Below are 12795 nucleotides of genomic sequence, written 5' to 3'. Positions count from 1 at the left end.
TTTATACCTTTTTCTTTTGAGATGTTCAATTACCTGGTCATAGTGAAAGTTTCGTTCAAGCCATTCTCTCCGATGAGCGTTATTTGAATTTTTCCGTAGCTTTTCACTGGGATAGGGCTGGAGGTGGTTTCAAGTTTCACATGGTATTGATGCGCTGGAAAACAAAGTGCAAATTACCGTCATCGCTTTCGTAAAACGGTCTGACGAAATAGTTTTACCACAGAAAGGCTCCTCATCTCTGGTGATGAGGTAGAGTTGTCCTCGTCCTTTGGATCTGTCCGCATAATAACCCATATTCCCGCATTTCCTGAAATATATGTTAATGGTGAAAGAAGAGTCTTGTATTCAATGTTTTACAGCTAGAAATAGGGGCGCATATTAGGCAATAGAATTGATGTGGGAAAGAAGAAGTTGTATGGCCTCATTTCTTTGAAGGCGGTTGACAATATTTCGTGGTGTATTTCACCAGTTCAGACTTCCATTGTCTAATATGATATTTGGAATTCCTGAAAAAATCTGTAATGAAGAACGAAAAGCTCTGAACGAATTGCCTTTCTTAGATGTATTGGTGAAGAAGACCGACACTAAATGGGAAACATCTGTATATCGAAAACCCACTCACACAGGACAGTATCTGAACCAGAAATCCAACCACCATCAATCGACTAAGAGAGGAATCATCAAGACCCTACTGGACCGTGCTTTTGGGCTCTGTAATACAAAGGAAGGTCTCGAAAAGGAACTAGGGATCATCAAAAATGACCTCCAAGGTTACTCCTTCAACTAGAAGACAGCAAGAGCTCCAGCAGGAAGAGAAGCCGCCGCCACAATTGTCGGGAAGAATAAGGAGGATTGGGTTCAAGTATAACATCGGAACATGTTTCAGATCTGGAATTACTATCCGTAGCAGCCTCATGAAATGTCTTCACTGGATGCCATGCGAGTGCAGAGAATCATACATTGGGAAATGGTCATTGAATGTTCGCATTGCCGAGCACAAGGAACACAGACACATCGAGGAGAAACCAGCAAGTCAGGAATAGCAGAGTATGTCTGGATTCATCAACATAACATCAAGTCGGTTCAAGCTGAAATTATCCACAAGGAGGAACACTGGTTCAGAAGAAAATTCGAAGAAGCCGCATACATGTTGTCTCACAACGCATTTGTCCAAGCTAGCGTAGAGATACGCAACATATGGAAACCTTTAATCAAGCGGAACACCACCAACTCCCGCCAAACGGTCAGCTTCCGCTAAAACCGATGAAGCGGAGAGAGGAAAGAGAAGATAGGTGAAAGCAGTCGACCTATAGTCCGATCTCGGAGGAATAAGTCCAGTTATTACCCGAAACGATTGTGGGTACTAACAATCGAAACGTCGTGAAGTAACTTGGTTTGGAATTTCTTTAATTTTCATTTCTTGTTAATAATTTTTTAATTTTCATCTCGTGTTATTAGTTTTTATTTTTTTTTTGGTTGTTGCTTGTTCTTCATCTCATTGTAATTTCAGTATTTTTGCTTGATATAATTGTTATATTTCAGCTGATCTTTTCAATGTTTTATATATTTTTTCAGGGATTTCAAATCAATTAATATCACATTAGACAATGGAAGTCTGATCTAAGGAAATTGTAAGGCCTCTTTTTTATTTCATTGAAAAATACACTTCAGAGAGTTCATAATCAGCTTCCCAAGAGTGCCGCTTTCGAAATGGAGATCATTATAATTTCTTCAGCCCACCAATCAACTTAAACAACAAATAAAGTTATTAAAGAAAGTTATTATACAGGGTGTCCCTGGACTTCCTCTTTTCCTCTCGGGAATGTATAGATGGGGTCAAAATATCACCAGTACTTCATATAACTTTTTTTCCTAAAATCCTTCGTTACCAAGTAACGGGCCCTCGAAGTTACAAAATGAAAAATGTTTTTCTTTGATAACTTTTCAAGTGAATATTCAAAATCATCCAAATTTTGATAATTGACTGAACAAATGAATTCCTTCGATGAGCTTTCATGCAGGAGTCAGTTGTTTTGCTACAAAGTCAGGAACGGACTACCCCCGATGGTCCACACCCCAAAACTTTGAAATGACAGATATTTTTCAATATTTTTCAACAAATTAAGGTTACTTGGACAATTTTATGAATAAAAGTACTCGTGTGGAAAGTCGATCGGAGCAACGAGTCTTGATAAAAATGTAGTTTCACTCGACGACATCAAACCCGCTCGTCCACCATTATTTGAAATGAATAATTATCAAAGCAGAAATAATAATGATAACGTTAATTCAACAACATTTATCCTGAGATGTCCACCATTATTCGAAAATATTAGTTTTTAAGGAAAATGGAAATGATAGGTAAAATGTTCATAACAAATTTTTATAATGCAAACACGTTTAACTAACGAAACTCAAGAGCCTCAAGAGCAAACAGAAATGAAAAATCCGCTACAGAAACTGCTCGATATGACCACCTTCTCTCTCTATACATTTTCTTAGTCTGCGAAGACACCCTCTCTGTACTTGAAATAGCATTCCAGGGTCGTTTCGTATGGCTTTACAATGTAATGTTATTCTATTCAACAATGCATCCCTTGTGTGAATAGGTGTAGCGTAAACAAGGCTTTTTAGATGCCCCCACAGAAAGAAATCCAATGGATTTAAATCCGGAGACCGCGATGGCCATGAATATGGCCCACCTCTACCAATCCATCTATTGTGGAAAATATGGTTCAGATGGTCACGCACAATCAAACTAAAATGAGGAGGAGCGCCATCATGCATAAACCACATATCTCTTCGGGTTTGCAATGGAACATGTTCCAAAAGTCCATTCAAATCGTTCTGAATGAACTCCAAATAACGTTCTCCATTCAATCGGTCCTGTAGAACAAATGGTCCTATAAGATGGTTTCCTATGATACCAGCCCAAACATTCACGTTGAATTTCCGTTGGTGTTTGGTTTGCAATATCCCATGGGGATTTTCTTCGGCCCATATATGGAGATTATGAGAGTTGATAACTCCATCTCTACTGAAACCTGCTTCATCAGTGAATAAAACTCGATTAATAAAAGTCATATCCTCTCTTTGCCTATCCATGAACCAATTGGCATATTCCAGTCGTGCTGGAAAATCTTGAGGTGTCATGACATGTACCTTCTGGATGTGAAATGGGTGGAGCAGTTGTTCCCTAATTATTCTATGAATAGTGGACTTGGATGTATGGAACTGTTCTGATAGATTTCTGATGCTCATTGAAGGATCATCAGCGACGGCTTCCGAAATATTTTCCTCCAATACAACGGTACGTACAGTCCTAGGAGCGCCCTCACCACCCCGTTTTGGCAAAACTGTACCTACAATAATATCGAAATAAAACAACGTGCTCAAATTAATTATCAATTATTACATACCTGTCTCCCTCAAGCTGCGATCGACACGCTCGAATGTTTCTCTTGACGGTACCGTTCGATTGGGAAAATGCTCGGAATACAGACGACGAGCTTCTGCAGCATTACAAAATGCTCGTCCATAAAATACATGCATATCCGCATATTCATTGAATGTAAACTGTTCGGCCATATCAAAAAAATTCAAAATATCCTATAGAGTATTGACAATACAATGATAGTCATATGACAACGCACCACTCAACAAAACAAAATCGCATTCCAGTTTCTCATTTTTTATCAAAACTTTCTAAAAGGTTTTTTTGTCAACATCTGTGAAAGAAATGGAACATAATTATTCCCTGGATATTTTTCACCTGATCAGCATGTGCAGCCGTTTTTGTAGTTCATTCGTTTGCTTTTTATTAGTATAGTAAATATTTTTTCCGATGTGCGTTTTTTCAGCTAAATTTAGATTCGTGTTGAAGAATTTCTCCCATAAAATTATAATTATCAGTGAAACTCCTCAACAGTTTAGCTGTGAAGAAGAATTTGAAACATTCGAATGTTGAGTTTCATGAGATTCAGATAACTGATCAACACGAAACGTGATTATTCCACACGTATTATGTACATACAAAATATGGAATGAATTCGATATTTCATAGTAGAGTAGCTTGTTAGTTTAAAAACACCACGAATCTACAGAACTTGATATTTCTTTTGAAAAAATATCTGCTATCACAATTGTGACTTAAACTTCCATATAGGTACTGTACTTTTTGTTTACGACTTCATTTTAGCATACTTTGTATTATTCCTGTTATAAATGTTGTTGAATTAACGTTATCATTATTATTTCTGCTTTGATAATTATTCATTTCAAATAATGGTGGACGAGCGGATTTGATGTCGTCGAGTAGAACTACATTTTTATCAAGACTCGTTGCTCCGATCGACTTTCCACACGAGTACTTTTATTCATATAATTGTCCAAGTAACCTTATTTTGTTGAAAAATATTGAAAAATATCTGTCATTTCAAAGTTTTGGGGTGTGGACCATCGGGGGTAGTCCGTTCCTGACTTTGTAGCAAAACAACTGACTCCTGCATGAAAGCTCATCGACGGAATTCATTTGTTTAGTCAATTACCAAAATTTGGATGATTTTGAATATTCACTTGAAAAGTTATCAAAGAAAAACATTTTTCATTTTGTAACTTCGAGGGCCCGTAACTTGGTTACGAAGACTTTTAGGAAAAAAAGTTATATGAAGTACTGGTGATATTTTGACACCATCTATACATTCCCGAGAGGAAAAGAGGAAGTCCAGGGACACCCTGTATAACAAAGATGATGTTTAAGGTTTATTGACCGATTGTTTCCATGATCCTGAAATGAAAAACAACAAATAACCAGTTTCTTCCTGAAAGTCTATCAGAGCTGTTCAGAGAAAGGATAATAAGAGTGATTCACTTCTACAGATTCCTGTAGGTATGCAAAAATCATTTTCAAAAATTTATGAAGTAGAAAGGAGAATTATTGCTGCAGTAATTTCTCTGTGTTTACGTTCAATAATGTTGAGAGATAGAGAAGAATTAGGTACAACATAAATCTATTCAGAGTAATTTAAAGGCAACCCAACTGAACCCTGACAATTCAGAAGATACGTGAACAGAATAAAATTATTCAGTGTGTTTTCTAACTACGTCGCTTTTGTTTTCTTCATATCAAACCTCGTTTCCAAAAAAAAAATCACTTCTGAAAAATATCCATGGACAACATAAAATAAAAACTGAAAGTAGATAGTAAAAAATTTCGACTTTGAAGTGAATGAGCAAAATGTCCACCTTCTGATGAAATACACGACTGCAATCGATTTGTCATTGACTGTCTGACACGTTTAAAAATACCTGGAGTATTTTTCATAACATTGCAATTGTCACATCTAGTACGAGAGTTTCATAAACAAGAGCATTCAGATGACTCCATGAATAGGAATCCAGAGGATTTTTATCAGGAATGCGAGCTGGCCAATTTTAAGGTCCCGCACGTCCAATCCAGCGATTAGGGTGGGTGATGTCGAGATACTGACGAGCAAAAACACTAAAATGAGCTGTAGCTTCGTCGTGCATAAACCACATGTTGTCTCTCACAAGTACCGGCACTTCTTCGAACGAAATAGGTGGATGATCTTGCAAAAAGTCTGAGTAGGATTCACCTGTTGATCTTGCAGGTGGAAAAAATGTTTCTTTTTAGGTAGTCACCAATCATATCCAGATGTTCCTTCTGCAGAAAGGCCGGTTCTTCATGGAGAAGGTTTACCAGTTCCAACACCCTCCTCGGAAAATTGGGAGGAAGATTTGGAAATGTATAATGACCAGGCAGGTTCCCATAATGTTCCAGAAAAAGACGGTTCTTATTTTTCAGAGAGTGAAGGAAACACAACAGCCCATTCAATCGAACAACCTGAATGAAATTACCTATTCCGGGACCTCCACTTGTCCAAAGAGAATGCTGAACTATTAAGACCTGGATTACAACAATGAAATTTACTAGACACTAAAAACGAAGTTATAATATTTACGAAGCATAACCATGAGCTATCCTAGTTTTTTACTGAGCAGGATAAAATGTGTGTTTGTGTAAATCCAAATGGTGTGATGGAAAAATTAGGATTTGCACATAACCCGGACGTTCATTTATAGATTCGTCTAAAGGAAGTTTGAAAGCAGCCCTGCTCCATAATGGTAACAATTGTTCTGAATTCGTATAAATTTCTTGAGGTTCGTTGGCGGTAGATTCGGATACATTTCATTGAACTTTCTACATGTTCTGCTGATAATTTTGTCACACTGTCCAAAAATAATAAACAAATTCATAAGAACTTCGTTTGAATAGTTTTGTTCCATTGTTTTGAAGGTATTTGCAACTTCTGAAGTGACGAAAATGTCGATATTATTAGGAGAATGTCACAACGCTACTGTCAAATAGTAATCATTCTGAAGGGGCATTTTCACAAATAAATGTTCATAAGTCCGAAACTTGACTAGTTAGGTATAGGAATGATATACATAGAAAGGAATCAAATTTCAGCAGCTTTTCGAATTTTCAATAATATACAGGGTGTTCCATTTAAAATAATCAAATTTCAGCAACTTTTTCAAGCAAACGAAAAAACTGTATTTTTTTACCACCCTGTATTGAAGTAACGGAGATTAGGCTAACGTGTGGGAAGTGTCCAAGTATCACCTAACTCCAAACCAAATTTCGATATCATAGTACTTCTTAACTAAAAGATATCGGCATTTTTAGAAGTCATGATTTTCGAAGAAAAAAATTGAAATTAATTTTTATTTCGAAAACGGTAACAGATAGGTATAGGAAAATATCAAGAAAAGTTGTCGGGCAATTGTTGGAGATTCCAAAAATAATATTATATACAGAGTGTTTCATTTGAAAAATCAAAGTTGCTACTGCTTTCTAATAGAAGCGGCAACACCGCATTGTCGAAAATATTTTAGTTGGCTAGAGAATGTCCGAATATGCCCTCCATTGAATTTTCAAAGTGATCCGTTGTCTGGTTCACCAGAAACGTCTAATGTGCCATCCACCGTGAATCAGCCTGTATTTGTTGGACCACAAATTAGAAAACTACGGAGTGATCAACAGTTTGATCAAAAATTAAGTAATGTTGAATTAGCTGCGTGAAGTTCTTCCAAAATAATTGTTTTCAGGAAACTAGAAAGTAGAAAATTACGAAACACTTGTAGAAGAACTAGTTGAAAACTACTGCACTCAGATTTGAGTTTTTTCCCAGAAAATTTGAGTGCTGTCAGTGACAAACAAGGGGAAAGGTTCCACCAAGACATAATGACAATGGAGCAACGTTACCAAGGCAGATGTGATGCAGCAATGATGGGGGATTATTTTTGGTTCCTTATGAGGAAAAACAATGAAACATATGAACGAAAGTCAACATTTGCAAAAAGGTTATGCACAAAAGACTTCAGTTTAATGTTTTTTTCAAGTTTATTGTAAATAAAGTCTCTTTTCCTCAAAATATATTGTTTTATTCTTGTTTTGATCGGATATTTCCTCATAATATATGAACAATTTTGTATAAAATAAAAATAACTATAACTCAAAATATTTACGTGATGGAAAATTTTGTATGTTTAAATCCCAGTCAGCAAACTCTCATGTATAGCCATTGTAATATTAGTTGCAATTTGTTTTTTCTTATTTGTAGGCTAGTGAGTTTATTGTATAAGTTTGAAAATGTTTCTGTAGGACGAAACTGCAGTAATGTTAGTTACAAATGAAAGTGGTAAAAAACATAGAAAGTTCCATTTCTCTTTTCTTCATTATAATTTCCTACCAGGTAGTAACGGCTAAGTCTATCAATTTAAATCAATTAGCATTTTGGAGGTAGATATAAAATACCAAGAAAATAAAACAGTTGCAGCTTCATGGAATTTTAAAACAATTTGCCGGTTGAGGAGTAATCTTCCAAATTCTGCCAATAATGAGGACTTCATTGCCTTTGATAGAACCACATCTCGCAGCGGTTATCCCTGTAATCCCAATTATGCCAAACAATGAAGTCAGACATCGAAACGAGAAGCGAATTGAGAATTTATGAGTTTGCAATTCAGAGCGGATACCAGACACCCGAAACAAATTTGACTGCTGCGAATTAGTGTGGCAGAAAGGCTTTATGAATTCATGTCAGGAAACCGTAGCACACTCCGTTTACATCAATATTCAAAACGAAGCCACCGACATTTTACAGACAATTCGCAAAAAATTCCCACTTGATTTGGCTCAGCGCGAAGTGAATTGAATGCCGCGTTTCCAGAAAAAGAAGTTGAAGGATGTGGTACTCAAATATATAGGATATTGAGTTGCAGATTAGTATTCAGGACTCGAGGTATTTTCTTCGATATGCCAACGTACCATACATAAGTAAAAATAAACTTCAATGGGTGGTTTGTTAAGATATATTTCAAGATATTCTATCACTTGAATTGAGTACTGAGTATTCAAGGGGGAAGGAAATATAAAGAGCAGATAGTTGTTGGCTCACAGATGGATCAGAAATACCTTCCGGTTCTGGTGCAGGTGTTTTCAGTGGCAGACCCAGGACAAAGATATTAACCTATCAAGAAACCTATGAGACTGTATTTCAAGCGGAAGTTCAAGCATTTCAATTGTTAGCGCAGAGATTGGGAGAATCCAACCTACCTCACACATACAAGTCAAGAAACATATTTTCGGACATTCAAGCGGTGTTGAAAGCTCTTGGCTCCTAACGAGCAATGTCTAAACTGGTATGAAATTGCTAAAAACGACTCTCCCCGATAGAAAGACACAACAGATTGTATCTGATCTTGATTCTTGGCCATACTGGCCTAAAAGACCATAAATTATAATCAAGGGTTGCCTTGGAAAACGATTGCAGCATTTATTAAACAACTTGACAGTTGTTGTCAACTTTATAAGCTTTCAATTTATAATTGTTATGAAAAGTGTGTTCAGTGGTTATTTTTCGAACCATTTTTGTAAAACATTGTTCAATTTACTAACAGTGAAATGGCAGATATGCATTTCTGTTATGGAACTGCTCACGGAAACTCGAATGATGCAAGACGCATTCACCATGAAAGATTTCCTCAGCGTGTAGTGCCTAATAGAAAAACTTTTGTACGTCTCCATGCACGACTTTCTGAAACAGAAAGCTTTAAAATTTCGACGGTTGTCATTGGGAGGCCTGCAACGGTACGAACAGTTCAAATTGAACAAGCTGTTTTGTATGAGATTGAAGTGAATCCTCATACCAGTACTTGGAAAATAGATGAAGAACTGAATATAAACCAGCATATCACAGTGTGGCAGATTTTAAGAGCCCAGCAGCTATATCCCTATCACATGCAACGGGTGCAAGCTCTATTGCCCAGAGATTTGCCTGTGAAACTAGCTTTTTCTAGTTGGTTACGCGGTAAAATAAAAAGAAATCCAGGTTTCCTAAGTCGAATATTGTTTACAGATGAAGCTTGTTTTTCTCGCAATTCAATTATTAACTTCTACAACAATCACATTTGGACAGAAATCAATCCACACGCCTTGATAGAAAATAATTTTCAAGAACAGTTCTCTTTGAATATTTGGGTTGGAATTGTCGGTGGGAGGCCTAGAATTTGTTTTACCTGGACTTTCAGAAGAAATTCCAGTCTTGGAAAGATTCCATATGTAGTACATGCACGATGGTGCTCCACCACACTTTAATGTAGTGACACGGCAATTTTTAGATGAAAACTACCATAATCGCTGGATTGGGAGAGAAGGCTCACACTTATGGCCACCTCGCTCGCCCGAAATTAATCCCTTGGATTATTTCCTCTGGGGACACCTTAAAGCGTTGGTATACAAAACTGCTATTCAAAGTGAAGAGGATTTACGGAATGAAATTATCAATTCATGTGACATAATAAAAAATACGCCAGGTATTTTCTGGAGAGTGCAAAATTCAATGATGCGGCGGCTAGACGGATGTATTGAAGCCGACGGAGGCCATTTCCAACACTTAATTTAGTGCAATTCGTTAGTCTGGATGTAAATTTCATTTAATATTTGTTGTTATTGTTACATAATCAGTGATGAAGAATTGTAAAAATAATAATCTCCAAAAGAAACATTCAATTTCCCATATTATTTCTTCTGAGATCCAGGGATATGCAATTAGGTCGAATTTTTTTTCTTAAAAACTAATTTACGAAAAAAATTCCAAGAGGCAAAAAAGTTGTATTTCTGATCCAAAGAAATAATAAAAATTGCACAAAAGTCAGTGGCGTACATTTTAAAGTCAAAAATATTCGTTCAAATCCCGCTCGAGACGCCACTGGACTTAATAATTCGAATCACGTTCGGGCTAAATCAGCTCCTCAATGTTATGAATACCATTGCTAAATTACAACAAAATTAGGAAAAGGATATTTTTATTTTATTTTTATTTCAACACCCTGTATCTTGAGAACGAAGGATTTGCGGACCCATATTTATATGAACATTTCGTCTCAAAATTACCTGAAGAATCGTCTGTTGAATTTAAGGTACATACGTAATCAACACCCTGTATATCAACGAGTTTTGAACCAAACATGTTTTTGGAATTGGTAGACTCAGTTTATTTGACCGCCTTGTGTGGTAGCTGTAGATTCATAGTTCTCCCTATTTTTATGTATAAATGACACGGTTTCCAATATAAATATTGAAATAACCGTAAGGATTCTGTGTTCTCAAAAAAGGGGTTTACAGGAATTCTGCCATTTCGCTTTACATAAGTAGCTGATACCCCTTTTCTGCAAGACAAAAACCGACTGCATGAGTTGTTGTTGTTTCCTGCAAACACCCCAAAAGGGTACACAATACCTCAGATGAGAGTCTATTAAGGCATAGTACACACTACTTTCGCTGCAGCAAACCCCAGTTCCATTGAGATGTTTCTCAGTGCGAAACATTCTGATGCCAATTTTTTGTTGATGTGTGCAATATGATGAGAGAATTTCAAATTTTCATCTAAATGCATTCCCAAAATTTTTGAAAGTGTTTTATTGTCTATGGGGATATCAGGTATATTACACTTAAATGCTAATATATTTGTTTTGCTGGTATTCAATGATAGAAGATTCGAGTCAAACCAATTCTTCACTTTCTTCATGTCTTGGCACATTTTGTTGTGCAATCTGTTATTGTCCTTGTCATGCCACACTTATGTGGTGTCGTCAGCAAATAAGGTAAAGCTTTCTGTGATCGATATGTTGGTCAAATCATTAATGTATAACAGAAACAGTATAGGACCTAACACAGAGCCTTGAGGTACTCCACAATTCATCTCTCCAACGTCCGAGTTTGATGACGTTCTTACAAATTGTTTTCTATCAGAAAGGTATGAACTAATCCAAATATGACTGTTGTCCCTAAAAACATCTTATGAGTTTCCGAAGCAATATGCTGTGATTGACACAATCAAAAGCTTTGGATGAGTCACTAAGCACTGCTGCAGTGACTTCCTCGTTGTTGATTTCATCAATTGCAATACTGTTGATATAGCTTCACTTGTACTCTTAAAATTCTGAAAGCAATACTGATGTGTACTCAATATCTTATTATTGGTCAAAAATTCCATTATTCTTTTTTTTACCAGTTTTTCAATAATTTTTGCTAAGGTAGGGATGAGCGATGCAGGCCTAAAGTTTGCTGGATCTTCATTGTTGCCGCCTTTACGACGGCAACAACCGAGGTTTTGAGAATTGAAGGAAATGTTCCTTGCTCGAAGGAGTTGTTAATCAGTTCAACAAGTATATTGTGAGCAGTCTCAGGAAGACTTTCGAGAATTTTAATAGGAATTTCATCAAAGCCAGATGTTTTCTTATTTTTTATGTTTCCTATCACTTCTTTCATACTGATGTGATGTGGTGTAATGAAAAGGTACTGTCTACATAGATATCACTGAGATATTCTAGGGGATCGTTCTCTCAGCGATCTTGGGAACAGAGAAAAATCGCAGGGAGCCAAATCTGGTGAATACGGTGGCTGGGGCATGATTACGGTGTTGTTTTTGGCCACAAAATCTCGAACAACTGATGACGAAAGTGCACTATCGTGATTCAAAAGCCATCAATTGTTTTCCCAAAATACCGGACGTTCTCTTCATATTGCTCCTCGCAAGCGACACATAACCTCAAGATAATGATTTTATAAACTACAACTTGTGAATTGATCACCACAAACTACATTGAAAAAATATATATCACGACGAAAATCGTCTCTTACCGTTCATCAGTACATGGAAAACATTTTCCATCAAGAAACTCCTCGTAGGAATCGCAAGGAAAGGCTGGAAAATGGCATCTTGGAGATACTGAGTCGATGAAGAACTTGTATGCGCGTCTATGGTTGCATAAGGAACGACCTTCAACTGGCGATGCTGAAACATAATATTTACGTAAGTGAAAGCGATGTTATAGAAGTTTTTCGTTACTGTTTAGTACTTTTGGTGAAGTAATTGATATTACTAGAGTTTAATCCCAGCACAAAAACGTTATCACTATTACCACCCCAAGTGCTCATTTTCAAGAGGAATATTAAACTAGGTTAGGTTAGGTTAGGTCCAAAGTGAGTGGGTCTTTTCGACCCTCCACCGCAACACGCAAGGGTTTATTGTGGTTCACACCTATTCACACTCGACCAAATCAACCCAGCCAGACACACACTGTTTTTCGGCAAGTTGATATCTCTGTTCTGGGTCTGCGACTGAAACCACCTGCCATCTGTGAATCAACAATTCTCTGCTCTTAATATTTTCTTCTCCCGGAGGGTCTAGTCCTCTAGTCCTAGTA

General features: G+C 36.8%; 1 protein-coding gene across 1 annotated transcript in view; it reads right to left on the bottom strand.

Moving 5' to 3' along the window:
• Positions 1 to 12795, bottom strand: part of LOC111509893 (uncharacterized) — a 75855-nt gene that overhangs the window by 8771 nt on the left and 54289 nt on the right. The window contains exons 7-9 of the mRNA XM_074172382.1: positions 12230 to 12383; positions 219 to 307; positions 34 to 154 (exon numbers count right to left, since the gene is read on the bottom strand). Coding sequence (XP_074028483.1) covers positions 34 to 154; positions 219 to 307; positions 12230 to 12383 — 364 coding nt within the window. The remainder of the gene's footprint in view (positions 1 to 33; positions 155 to 218; positions 308 to 12229; positions 12384 to 12795) is intronic.

This window comes from Leptinotarsa decemlineata, unplaced genomic scaffold (genome assembly GCF_025532065.1).
Source record: "Leptinotarsa decemlineata unplaced genomic scaffold, Ldec_3_MD MMD2_P_RNA_scaffold_12, whole genome shotgun sequence".
Taxonomy (NCBI): domain Eukaryota; kingdom Metazoa; phylum Arthropoda; class Insecta; order Coleoptera; family Chrysomelidae; genus Leptinotarsa; species Leptinotarsa decemlineata.
Note: the sequence above shows the minus strand (reverse complement) of the source record. Positions and strands in the feature narration are given on the sequence as shown.